Source organism: Adiantum capillus-veneris, chromosome 27 (genome assembly GCF_014529385.1).
Source record: "Adiantum capillus-veneris isolate H3 chromosome 27, ASM1452938v2, whole genome shotgun sequence".
NCBI classification, from domain to species: Eukaryota; Viridiplantae; Streptophyta; class Polypodiopsida; order Polypodiales; family Pteridaceae; genus Adiantum; species Adiantum capillus-veneris.
Window position 1 is genome coordinate 31,248,575 of NC_140957.1, and position 14,010 is coordinate 31,262,584.

The 14,010-nt window shown below is 44.2% G+C and overlaps 1 protein-coding gene across 1 annotated transcript in view; it reads right to left on the reverse strand.

The window, feature by feature from the left end:
• Positions 1 to 14,010, reverse strand: part of MBD8 (methyl-CPG-binding domain 8) — a 30,935-nt gene that overhangs the window by 845 nt on the left and 16,080 nt on the right. The window contains exons 2-4 of the mRNA XM_086503755.1: positions 488 to 635; positions 266 to 403; positions 44 to 181 (exon numbers count right to left, since the gene is read on the reverse strand). Coding sequence (XP_086359881.1) covers positions 44 to 181; positions 266 to 403; positions 488 to 635 — 424 coding nt within the window. The remainder of the gene's footprint in view (positions 1 to 43; positions 182 to 265; positions 404 to 487; positions 636 to 14,010) is intronic.

Below are 14,010 nucleotides of genomic sequence, written 5' to 3' on the forward strand. Positions count from 1 at the left end.
AACTCAAAACTAGTTCTTGGGTACTCTAAAGAGATTTACATACCAGTTTAAGAGAATGTCCTGTTGTTACTGCGTGTCTCCTCAATGTGTATGGTGTTGCGTAGGTGTTCCCACATGAGCAGCGTAAAGTGCTCTTGTTCAAAATAGCCTTCTTTATCTTTCGTACAATTCCAGTTTTAAGCTGCAAAAGCACCAAAAATTATGCCTGGGCTACTAAAACTAGAACAACTGGTAACCTCAACAGTAGAATTGAAGGACAAGTTACCATGCGTGTATCCAAAACATGCCCCGTTGAAGCTGTATGCCGTCTTAAAGTATACGAATTAACAAAGCTTTTTTCACATGTACTACAAAGCAGCTTCATCCTTTTGGATGGCCTCTCCATAAGAGTTCCGCCAGCAAACTGTAAATAGCAAGTTACTTGAAATTCTTATCAGACTGAAAACGTGGCATTTGCACTTTTGTTAAACAACTAGCTATTTCTTACATTTGAAGGTTCAGAAGCTTCCAGTGCATGACCAATTACTCCTGCCCTTCCTGCATCAGGTGACCGCAAGTCATTCCGAATTTGTGCAGAAGAAGTCGTACTGCCAGCTGGAGTGTCCTTAGGTGGGACTGGTTCAACATGGGACAAGCTTCACGAGACCAAAAATCTTGTCACTGAAACCGCCAAGCTTGACCTCAAAAAACAATGATTTAAGTACAAAAATTCCAAGATAAAGATATGTCACTTTCACCCTATGCAACAACGTGTAATTAACCTTTACCCCAACTACTTATGACAATCACTAAAGTTGACAGCCGTATAAATCAAGTAAAAGCAAGAAAGCACTGAATTGACAAGTGTAAAGGGCCAGATTTCACCAGGCCAAAACAACCACCCCTCCTCCCCCCAAAATTTTCCGGCCCACGGGAAAGGACATTTTATTACATATGAATCCCGCCCAAGCCTTTTTTGCCTATCCATGCACCAATAAAGCCGACCACCACTGCAAAGCAGTCCCTTTGAAAGAGAAGATGATGATGTGCCATGACAGTGCCGGACATAGCAAAGATCGACCGATAGAAGCAGAGCAAGAGAGACCCAGACCAAACCGTGCGTACACAGAAATTCTGTCGCATTTTGCGGATGTCTGTACGGATGGCAAACTGGCAGCTGTTCGGCAGGCTATTTTGAATTTAGTAACATGGCACTTTTTATGTGGGGGTGCCATTTATTTGATAGAAGATGATTTTTATTGGGCTTTTAAGCACTCCGTTGGAAGAAGCAAATAAGTGAGTTGCTTTTGAGTGCGAGGTGCGTAAAAGTAAAGAGTCCAAGGTGGCACTAGCACTCAGATTATGTGAGCGGGCTCACACCAATTGTCACCGTGGTAGTTCTTGAATGCAAAAGAAATATTGCAAGGCGTGCCTGCTGAGAGGCCAGTCTTCTTTGAGCTCGAAGATCTGCCCCACTGTGTTCTGATTCAAGTGTTCTCTTTCAGCCAGTTTCATGTTTCTTGGGAGTCTTTGGTATTGTTGCACTGCTTTACCACTTTGTCAAGTGACTCGCTGGTTTCACTTGTATCAGAAAACAAATCGGCTTCTCTTCAATTGACCATGGAAGAGTACGAGTACGTGGAAGAGGAAGCAGAGGCAAAGGCTGAGGATAAGGAAGCCAACAACAAAAAGCAAGAACAGGAAACCAAGGCAGCTAGTGATAACAATGGCCAAGTAGGGCAGTCTAAGGCGCAAAAATCTTGGGGAAACGAAGTCAACATCCTCATGGAGCATCTTCTTGCTTATTCCAAAGATCCACTTTACGCAAAGTACATGAAGATTAGGCCGATGAGCACAATGATTAGATAGTGGAAGGAGAAGATCAACCCTAAGCTAAAGTAAAAGCAAAGGTAAAAAGAAACCAAAGCGTCAAGCAATAAGATGGGATCCGAATCAGTAGCCAATCAGCAGACGCAACAACAAATGCCGCCCTACCTCTGTTCTCTGGGAAGGAACCCAGCATTCTCAAATATGGCAGCAAAGAATCAGTTCTGAAGGCCTCCAAGAGGCATTTGATCCCATATGAAACATGTGGGCAAGCCAACTCCTACTTTTAGGGTTTAGGACAAAATAGGAAGTGTTATGGCACCCTTGTAAGCCTGTACACAAGACATGCATCTCCAGACACTTTAGCATAGTTGCATACCCACTAATTGCACGTGAACACATCTCCTCTGTTGTAGAGGGTCTTCACCTCCATAGGGTCCACCTGCACCAACAGTGACCAAATTCCATAAAAATCCGAAGACACTAGCCTCATGTTCGCTCGGCAATACACCAGCTTCTCTAGTTGGGTTGTGCTTAAGCGGTTCCTGATCTTCGTGTGCACCAAGGAGTATGCACTCCAATTGCGCTCCCAAGCACCAGCTAAACAATCCTCACGACAATATACATCCTCATGACAATGTACATAGAAGTGCAAATCTTCTTTAGAGGGAAAAATTGGAAGAGGTCAACATTTTAGGCACAATTTACAAACAAGTTACAACTTGAGTACCTGAGAGAGAATACGTACAACTAGCGTGCAGAGTTGTGGAAGACCTTGTCTTCCATAATTCTGCCACCAACTGAGGGGAAGCTTGGTAGCCTCAGGTCTCACTGCAACACTCCTCAAAAAAGTAGGGTCCAAGTTATTCATGAAGCTCGACATCTCCCCATCTATGACCAGTTGCTCATCCTCATTGACCATGAGATCGAGGTACTCCGACAAAGGGTCATGAAGGACATGTCTCCAAAAAGCTCTCGCTTCTTGTAGAAGGGATGGAGTATGGTCACCATCCCATGAATGGGACAACGCATAAACTGCCATCGACTATCCACGACTACAAGAAAGGTATGGTAGTGGACTCTTCAGCTAGGAAACTCCCGTTGAAGAATCGGGGCAAGGTTTTTGTAAAGCTCAAAGGAGTGTTCCTATTGTTTGTGCGTCTGTAGTTTCTAAATCATGAAATAACACTTTTCTACTTACTTGACCCTTGCGAGAGAGAGGGATTTATCAGAGTATAGTTCTTATTTGTTTAAGTTAGACCTAGAGCGTTTGAATTTTTTGAAGCCTTAACAAAGTTAGCCCAACACACTTGGAAGATTTCCTGAGCCAAGTGAATCTTCTGGCCAAGGGTTTGATTGAGTTGTGTTCATCTCTCTGTTATTCACATCAAGGTTGCTCCTAGAGATGTACACAAGAGCGTGTTCATTACGTCCTTTAGATTGTACGAGTTGTTGATGATGCCATTTGGGAGTATCACATCAACAGTTAAATGCCATTCGGAAATCCCAACACTGTGCCACATCAGCAGTTAAATGGCCTTTTAAATTCCTAGTGCCTCCTGGGCCCCGATAGATGGGACCTCATAAGTTGGAACAACTTATAAACTTAAAATATGGAATTTGTCGGTTTCACTAGGGTTTGTCTAGTAAGACATGCCATGTCATCACTTTGTGACATACCCCCCCCCCCCCCCCCCCCCGGTCACTAATTGACACCTCCCTAGGGAGGTGGGATCAATGGCCCACATTAGGCGTCGCGAGGCGGGTGCAATCCGGGCCGTTCAATTGCAATTTGAATTAGGTGTGAACTAAGAGTGAACTCAGGAGGTATGTGCACCACACCGAATTTGGTGTGAACTCGGTGTGAACTCGACGTGAACTAAGTGTTAGCTTGGTGTGAACTTGGGAGGGTAGTGGGTTCAAGCCCTGGAACTTACGATAGCTTAGCGGTTGGAGTCAATTCCAAGGGGGAGAGGGTAGTGGGTTCAAGCCCCGGAACTGGAAAGTGGGAATCTTTTGCATTCCCTAGGCAACCCAACGGTCACAATCAATCATTTATCGTGAGCCATTGATCCCACCTCCCAAAAGGAGGTGTCAATTAGTGACGAGCCCCCCCCCCCCCCCCCCCCCCCCCCCCCAGCAAAGAATTGTAATCGTCCTCGATTACACCTGCAAAACCGACATAAGCCAAAAACTAGTTCAATAGACAGTGACTCTAGGTACTGACGCACTAGATAACACGTATCCAACACTTGCACAAAGACGGCAATCACTGAACATTCAAATCACATTCACATCATTACCCCGTCGAGATCTTGGATGAGAAGCCTGATCTATTGTAACGTATTTAGCAATCACATCCAGATCTGTCACTCATCTCTCGCAGATGTCTTGATTGACTAAATCTTGTTACTATCATGTCCTCTCATTTCTCCGAAGAACAAGACCAAAATGTTGCAGTCATTTCGTCTTTCAAACATGCACAAAAACATTGCTCACATGAGAGAGTACATATAACAGATTCATTTCAGGAATTCCCATGTTGAAGTACTTCTTTCATAAAGTCATACAGCAGAATACTGTCAACCCCATCAGTATCAAGAAAAACGGAGCAGTGGAGGAAAGCGTTTTGGAACACTCTTAGAAACAACAACGTCGTTCCAAGCTCCTTCAGCAGCCTTCTGACAGCTGCATTTCAAACACTAGGAAAACCAATGCCATTGCAATAGCAAAAGCTTTTCAAAACGCCATCATGGGAGATGTCCCTCGATACAACTTCTCAAAACGCTCAAATATTGAGAGCCGCCGATAGAGCCCTCCTTCCACGGCTTCTCTTTATGCCGATGCTATCTTGCACCTGTATTTCAAAATGCTGGGCACCAACGCGCCCCTGTTAGATTTTCATTCACCTCCAAATGCTTCGCACAATCTGCAATCTCCTCACCACTCACGTGCACTGGCCCTTGGTTGTGGGTTGGTGACCCGTACACCTGATGGACGAGGATCTCAGGCACACTTAGGGTTGTTCAACACATTTCCCACTTTAGACATGTTTTGGTCACATATTCCCCCATTTATATTGGAGGGTCATATTTTTAGGTCTTTGGGCTATATTGAGGATTATTGTCCGACCAGCCACTATTCTCCTATATATAGGAGGGGGGGCACCCTCTTTCTCATTGTCTCATACCATGTAGCCATCTGGACTTATTAAGCTGCCAACCTTTCCACCATCTGTCTTGTTTCATGTCTTCTCTCTCTCTCTCTCTCTCTCTCTCTCTCTCTCTCTCTCTCTCTCTCTCTCTCTCTCTCTCTCTCTCTCTCTCTCTCTCTCTCTCTCTCTCTCGGTGCCATTGTCTCTCTCTCTCTCCCCCTTCCGTTGCACACTCTGACAGCCCTGCCTTGTGCCTCAAGGCTTCAAAAACCGCCGCAATTTCTTTCTTCATGCCGCTTTCCCACTCAATATCAAAGACCACCTTGGTCTGATACCATGTCAAGGTCGATGATGTGAAAGCGTAGAGTAATGGGGAGAATACACGCGAGAGAGAGAGAGAGAGAGAGAGAGAGACAGAGAGAGAGATGTACTATTGATCCATCGAGCCGGGCGATGAATTAGTGGTTATACAATGGGGCAAGTGTTGCTTATATACTAGCGAGGGGGCCCTTAAGTAACCCTCTCAGTAAATTTCCCTATCCAAGACTTTGACAAAAAAGTAAAATAAATACTTAAAGCCAAAATAAATATTGGGATCACATTGGGCCATTCACTTTGGATGCTATAACTTTAACAAACAATACATACATGAGAGAGCCACGTTCCATGTATCAGACGTAAGTATGCGTAACAGGGAATGGCATTCCATGCCCGTTGTCGTTCCCCGTTCCCCATTCCGATTTCCCGTTCTAGGTAACTAAGATTTTGCTGAATGACTTTATATAAAGAAGTACTTTAAAATAGAAATTCCTAAAATGAATTTGTTACAAGTCGAAACGGGAAGTTGAAATGCAAACGCGGAACAGAGACCTAAAAAATGGCCATTCCTTGTAACTATGAGCAGAATACTGTCATTCAATCAATATCCCTGAAATTTCAAAAGAAATCAATGACTTTATTCCCGTCGACATAACTTGTGACAAAGGAGCGATGGGGCCTAGGGGGCACAAAGAATTACAGAACTTGAAGCTCAAAGTTGTACCAACTTATGGTACCCCGGCCATGCCATGTGGTAGGTTGTATTGATTTCCGCGATTCATGCTGACAGCTTTTGAGAGCAAATGCTTTTGGGTTTAGTGCTTTTGAATTGAATGCTTTTGGGGCTCTGCTTTTGGGCATCCCTTGTACTGTTTATAAGAGCCCTTGGGGCCTCACTCTGCAAAGTATCTAGACGCAGAGTCTGAGAGCAGAGGTCCCTCGGGAGTTGTACTTTTAAATGATAAAGAAATACCGAAACGGGCGCCAGACTTTGGGGCCAATATGTCTGGGCATGGAACTACATCGAGCCGTGTCGGACTCTCTCTCTCTCTATTAAATCTCAGTGATTTTGGAGTTTTTGTTCGTGTATTGCTATTTATTTCTCGCTTGGAGTGTCCAAGCCTGTTACAGCTTCTGAGAGTAGGCGCTTTTGGGGGAAAGTGCTTTTGAGCTGATTGCTTTTGGGGCATCCCTTGTAAGAATAAAAGAGCCCTTGAGGCCTCACTCTGCAAAGCATCTGGACGCAAAATCTAACAACAAAGGACCTTCAGGAGTTGTACCTTGTTGAGATCAATAAATAAAGAAATACCGAAAGGGGCGCCAATCTTTGGGGCCAATGCTTCTGGGCGCGAAACTCCGTCGTGCTGTGTCGACTCTCTCTCTCTCTATTAAAGTTCAGTGATTTTGAGGCTTCTGTTCGTGTTGCTATTGATTCCTCGCTTGGAGTGTCCAAGTCTGTTATATCCTATCCAAGCACCTTTGTGTATTCCAAGAAAAACCTGGAGTCAAACCATCCTCTCCTGGGCAACTACCACGAGGGAGTGCCCTAAGAGCCTCCTGAAGCTCTTGCCTCACAAGCATTTGTCGCATGTAGGCAAGGCATCTGTGCCCGCACTTGCTCTCTGCATGCATCCCTGCGCTCTGATTGCGGCTCAACTGAGAGTAGCTCACGGTAAAAGTCAGTAGCTATTGTCCGTATGTCCTCACACTCTGTGACAACCGATCCATCCTGTCTTCTGAACAGGGGAACACTAGTATGTACATTGCGGGGACCCACCATCTCAAAAACTCTCTAGTAACTTTGTTGCCCACCTGGGTCCATTGAGATGCCTATCTGTGGTAGGCAAACTCATGATGCGGCTCCTCAATGGTGAGTACCGGCTTGTACTTTGTTGATGCAATATAAAGAAATACCGAAATGGACGCCAAGGTTTGGGGCCAATACTCTCTGGGGTGGAATTCCGCCACTCCGTGTCGTGTGTCGTCTCTCTTTCAATTCAATTGTTTTTGAAGTGTTAAAAGTCTATTCAGTCTGTTCTTTTCTATTGGCACATGGTGCCCGTCTTGTGACATGAGAGGGCACATTCAGACGTGCAGGACACTATCTCTAGAGCGGTAAGAATCAATAGGCTGATAATTTTCAAAAGAATGATGTGCAATCTCAGATTGAATGATTGTTTTTTTTTTAACTTGCAGATGGAACGACATTCTAGCTATGTCAAGGCATCTCCAAGAAAACATCACATCCCTCCAAAGGCATGATAAAGAAGTCCTCATGTCCAACATACCCTTAAACATAAAAAATTTACCGCCTCGCCAATGGCTTGTTGTTTACGGTGGTATTAGAGCTCGGTTCTCAGAGCAATTGTCTAAAAGAGCAATCGACTAAGGAGAAGAAGAGGGGATGCAATACGAGGATAGAGAGATTATGGCAACAAAAGCTTTTTGCTTTTTTGAAAATAAAGCTTTTCACAAAAATTGCTTATTAAGGGAAAAAAAAAAGATTTTTGCTTTTGGACAAAGCTTTTTGACAAAGTCCTTTTCATATAGGTGCTTTTTGAATAAATTGCTTTTTGAAGAAGATGCTTTTCACACAAGCTCCTTTTTTAAGAAGATGCTTTTTGAAAAAAGAAGTTTTTTTGGAATGAGTTGCTTTTTGGAAAGAAGCTGCATTTTGGACACGAATGCGTAGGTGCATTTTGAAAATGTTGTTGTAACGAGAGGGCACCACATGCCAATGGAGAAGAACAGACTGAACAAACTTTAGACGCTTCAAAACAATTGAGTTGAAAGAGATGCACGACACACAAGACGCAAAGTGGCAGAGTTCCACCCCAAGAGAGCAAGGGGCCCAAACGTTGGCACCCCTTTTGGTATTTCTTTTTGTTGCTTCAACTCAGTACAATGGCGGTGTGCAATATTTTTAGCTACGGCTACAAATACATGAAAATGATTAGCTATGGCTACGGATGAATGAAAATGATTTTTGTGCACATAGAATGAATTTATGAATTTATTGGTACCAATTAATTATGAACGGGTAAATTTACTGGTGCAATGTGAAATTTATCCGCATCCAGGTAGTATGATAAGTAGAATAGTAGTCAAACGTACTGCTGAATAGTTCAGAACAAGCACATGCATAAGATGGTGTCCCGAGTTCGCTCAGAAAAGCTATAATTTGATAGTTTTGCGGTGACCGTCCACGAAGTGGTCGGCCGGAAACAGTGGAAATACGACCCGACGGGAGCTGGCAGACTGAGTCAGAAGAGTTATGAAATCGGTTGAGTTAATAATGCCGTAGATTGACCAAAAAACTCGGATTTAATGCCCGTTTTTAAGTAAAAAGGTTAAAAACCTTATAAACTTAGTGGCCGGCTAATTTGAACACACGCAGATATAATAAACACTAAAAACTCAGCCTTAGCGTTAAATAAACAGCAGACCATCGTGGAAACATTTACGATCTTTCTCTCTCTCTCCCCTCTCATGCAGCGCCTAATGGCAAATTCCCCTGCAAGGCTATAAGGAATGCCTAGCACTACCTCCTAAGGATACTCTGCAGCAGTTTCTATTCACGCAGCGAGCCTCCTCTGTCAGCCCTCAATTCAGCCAATTCTCTCTCTCTCTCTCTCTCTCTCTCTCTCTCTCTCTCTCTCTCTCTCTCTCTCTCTCTCTCTCTCTCTCTCTCTCTCTCTCTCTCTCTCTCTCTCTCTCTCTCTCTCTCTACCATTCTCTGCCGTGCAGAGGCTGTGAAGCCCGCGGCAAAAGCAAAGTGCAACCATGAGAGCTTGTGTGCGTCCTTGCGGGGAATAGTCGCACTCAGACAAGCGAAGAACCAGCACTCTGACACGTTCCAAAAGTAGATTTCAGCCAAGGAGAACTCGTGTGGGCATCCCCTGCGCGAGCAGCTATCAATAGAAGCCTCTTCCGCACTGAAAATCCTAGTACAAAGCACACATAGCCGTTCTCGGCTACATGTATGATGAATTTCAGCCAATAGGCTTATAAAACCATACATCTTTATGCATGAGAAAAGGATTTGGGACATGAACAGTGAATTCTTTTTCGGGTTCACGTGCTCATAACAGTTCAAAAGTTAATAAGAATCTCCTTTAAGGGGGGAAGGCCAACCATCTTTTGGTCCCTAGTGTTGTGTCGATTTTCTGCATTGTTTTTTCCAATTTTATGTCGTGTAGAATTCCACGTGAAATAGCAAATTAGTATTAGCTTCAAACTTGTGCGTCTTCTCTTCATCAAAAACTTTCATAAAGGGAGTAACTTTAAGGAAGACTGCCCAAAATTTGTTGACGTAGTCGGGCACAGCTTCATGTTCTTTTTGGGAGAGCCAATCCCATTCTTTCTTCACATCGTCGACAAAGTCAAGGGGAGCCGATTTTACGGTTTTTCACTAATGATGGGAGTTTATGCTACTTCTTGTCATGGAAGCAGCTATCGGAAAAGCAGATGCGGTGGACAAACATCTTGTCACAATTTACTTCCGGATTGTCCATGTACACGGACAGAAGAAATTGGTGGCAAATACTTTGTCCCGAAAGCCGTTGGTTATGGCTATTTCCGCGATACATCATAGGAACTTCGAGGATATGGTCGGTCACTACGCCACAGAACAGATTTTGCAGATGTATTCAATTGAATACAGAAAGGGGAGATAGTAGCGGACTATTCCATTCGGGATAGTACTTGATGAAGAAAACCATGTTGTGCGTTACACAACCGTTGAGGGAAAAGGTTCTAACCGAATGCCATTGTCCGCCTTTTATGGGTCATCGAGGCATTGCTACCACCTTGAAAGGGGTAGAGGGATACTTCTTTTGGCCAAGACTCAAGAAGGATGTGGACGAGTTTGTGCGCAGTTGCTTGGTATGCCCGAAGGTCAAGTTTGACAGGCATAAAGCACAGGGATTGTTACAGCCTTTTACCCATACCCACCCGCCCTGGGAAAGTATTGGAATGGATTTCATCTCCCAAGAACACAGCGTGGGCACAATTGTTTATTGCCCAGGTCTTCAGATTACATGGCATGCCTGAGACAATTTTCCGACAGGACCCCAGGTTCACGAGTATGTTTCGGACGGCTATTTAAGAGAACATAGGCACGCAGTTGCAATTCTCATCATCGTTTCACCCGCAGACTGACGGGCAATTAGTGATTGCTAATTCAGTGGTACTGGCTTTGTTGAAGTCTTCTTGGTTGGATCAGAAGATTACTTGGGAAAGGTTTTTACCTTTGGTGGAATATGCCTACAGAAACACGATTAACTCTTTGATGGGGAAGGTGCCATTTGAGATTATTGAATTTGCTACGAAGGTTCTATCCTTCCTTAGCACGAAAGATAAGATTATTCTTTGAAGTCGACCTGTTCACGAGGGGCTTGGTCCGGAAGGATTTGCAGTTATTTCGAGAAAGACAAAAAAAGGCAACAGATTGCCATTGTCGCAATTAGAAATTGAAGGAGAATGATTGGGTCCTCTTACATTATGGGAAGGCACTCTCGAGAAAGAAAAAAAAAGGGAAAGGAGCAGCTTCTTTGAAAGCTTAGCATGAGATAGTTTGGACCTTTTCAGATTTTCTGAAAAGATAGATGATATCTCCTTTGGACTGAAGCTGCCAGAATACTTTGAGGATTCACAATGTTTTTCATGTGAGTCTCTTAAAGCCTTTTGAAGGCGATGTGCCCGATGATGGGAAGCTAGATGTGCAACCCGAATTGGACGAAAACAAGCAAATTCTCGTCCCAGAACAGAAATTGGCACAGAAAGAAAGAAAGAAGGTAAAGCGAATTGACGGTTCTTGGTTAAATTCAAGACCTACGTCGCAATGGATGCAAGCGAATGGAGGAGGAAGACCTAGCAGATATTCCTCGGAATGTGAATCTTTACCTTGAAGCTTTTGGTTTAGCATAGTCTATCCAAATAGAACCCACAATTCAGCTTGGCCGGAGATCTGGTGCAGTGGGTTTGCACAGAGGGGAGTTACTCCGCTCCTTTGTCAACACATGCCTCGATTTTTGAATACTAGAGTCATTGATGTCTCTTTGAGCTTCAGGGATACTGAGAGCTGACAGTATTCTGCTGATGACTTTATGAAATGGAGTTCCGGAATATGAAACTAATTTGTTTTTGACTTGTTTGAAAGTGCAGGAACTGATAGATGAAATGACTGCAGCATTTTGATCTAATGGATCTCGAATAGACATGGTTACAATAGGGGTTAGTCAATCGAGAATCGATGAGGTCCCGACTGGATCTAGATGCGATTGCTAGCTACATTGCCGATAAATCATGGTCTAAGATCCGAATGAATGTTGAATGTCATGTGATGTCTTGTGATGTCGAGTGATGTCCTGTGATGTCCTGTGATGTGACTGTCGATTGGTACATGTGCTAGATGTGTGTTCCTAGTACGTAGGTACTAACAGTCAGTGCCTGCTAAGACAGTTTATGGCCTCTGTGTATTACAATGCTTTCAAGAGGGGGGTATGTCACAAAGTATGACGTGGCTGCCAAAAACCCTAACCCTAAAACCAGAAACCCTGATTCTACTGAAACTCTAACCCTAAAATCAAAAACCCTAATTCTGTCCTAGCCCTAACCCTAAGCCTGATTTGCTGACGTGGCAGGCTGACACGTGGCCTGTTGTACGGACATCAACGTGATTTACGGAAAGTTGGGCAGCTTTTTGGCGTTGCTTTTTCTACGCAAATTGCTGAGAAAGAGAGATAGAGTGCGCACATGCACCAGCAACAAAGAGAGGTACGGTGAGGATGATTGAGTGCCAATCAACCGGGGGAACGCGCACATGCCTTGGGATACCTACCGTATTAGTGAGAGAAGCGAAGAGAGAGACTGTCAACAACGTGCAGAGTTCTTCACTCAATTAGAAGAGCTCCCGCCACTCAAATGGCTACAACCGGCGCTGAACGTGAAGGCTGAGCTGGTGCCGTGCCGATTGTCGAAGGTGAAGGAACGGTAGATTAAGACAGGGGCGTCGTGGGTCTATGGTGGGCTCACTACGCTTTTCTATCGGAACAAATTGCGGACAGCTTGCATGTGCGCATGCTAAGATAACCCTCTTTGCTTTATTTTAGCAAGAGAGAGAGAAAGAGAAAGCCTCTCTGCTTTATTTATTGAAAGAAAGAGAGAGGAAGAACTTTTGCTTTATTTTCAAAGCTTTTACTGGAAGCTTTTGATTTCAGCTTTTGGGGCTCTGCTTTTAGCAACCCTTGTAACTTTAAATATGTGAGCAGGCCTCTCACAACTCAGAGCATGTGGACGCAGAGTCTAAGTGTGAGCGCCTGCCCACACTCTTGTACTTTGACACAGATTAATACAAAAAGAAATACCGAAAGGGGTGCCAGTCTTTGGGACCCTCTAGGCACGGAACTCCGCCGGGCCAGTGTTGAATCTATTGTGAACTGTGAATTGTTTTGAAGTGGTTATTTGGTGCTGTCGCAATAGATTCTTGACTTGGAGTGTCCAAGTCTGTTACACTACTTCAGGTTGTCCACTGGCACCTCACCTTTGAAAGGCCTCAACAGACTCACATGAAATGCATTGTGAATCTTCCTGGTATCTGTTAACTTCAATCTGAAGGATACATCATTTATCTTGTCCTGAATCTGGAAAGGGACATAGTATCGCATACTCAACTTTGAAAAAAGTCGCTCCTTGCCCTCTCATTTCCTAAGTCGTTGCCTTCTCAAACCGGAGAAGCACCCGGTCACCTTCCTTCAATTGCAAGTCACGTCGATGCTTGTCCGTTGCCTTCTTATGTCGTGCTTGAGACTTCTCAAGAGCCTCACCACCCTTTGCAAAAGCAGTTTCCAAATCCTCAACACACTGATCTGCTTCAAAAATCTAATCATTCGTACTTAGAATAGGTGAAACCTTCTTAGCACCCTCGATGATCTCAAAAAGGCACCTTCCCCGTAGATGTATGTACTGTGTTGTTGTAGGCAAACTCCACCAAGGGCAAATACTTCTCCCACTGAGCCTTGTAATCAGACATGTAAGACTTCAACAAGTTCAGAACCACTGAATTCGCTATCTCCGATTGCCCATTTGTCTGTGGGTGGAAAGAGGACAAGAATTGTAACCCAGTGCCAATATTCTCCCAGATTGCCCTCCAAAACAAACTAGTAAAACAAGGATCTCTCTCTGAAACTATAGACCGAGGCATGTCATGTAGTCAAAATTTTTGTCACAGAAACAGTTAAGCCAAATCATTTGGCTTAACTATCTTCTTGACCGGAACAAAATGAGCTTGCTTGCTAATGGCTGTCGAAATCATAGTTACCCAAAACGAGAAATTGGAACGGGGAACGCGGAACGGCAACTTGCACGAAATGCTATTCCCTGTTTCGGATACTCATGTCTGAAACATGGAACGGGAAATTAGGATGAGAACGGGGAACGTGTCACAAAACAGGAGCGTACACGAGCACTTAGAAAATCTGAAAATTATAATCCTTTGAAAACATGAGAGAAGGGAGAAGATCGACACAGTATTGGGGACCGGAAGATGGGTTGGTCCCCCCCCCCCCCCCCCCCCCCCCGTTAAGAGTATTCTTTTATTCAAGGAGAATTCTTATACAAGCTCGAGAACCCGAGGAAACCCCTCCGTTGAGTTATCTTAAACCCGAAGGTCGTGCTTTCCCGTAAAGGGCTTGGGCACAAGGCCGTTCCTTCCCGTAAGGGACTTAGGCGCG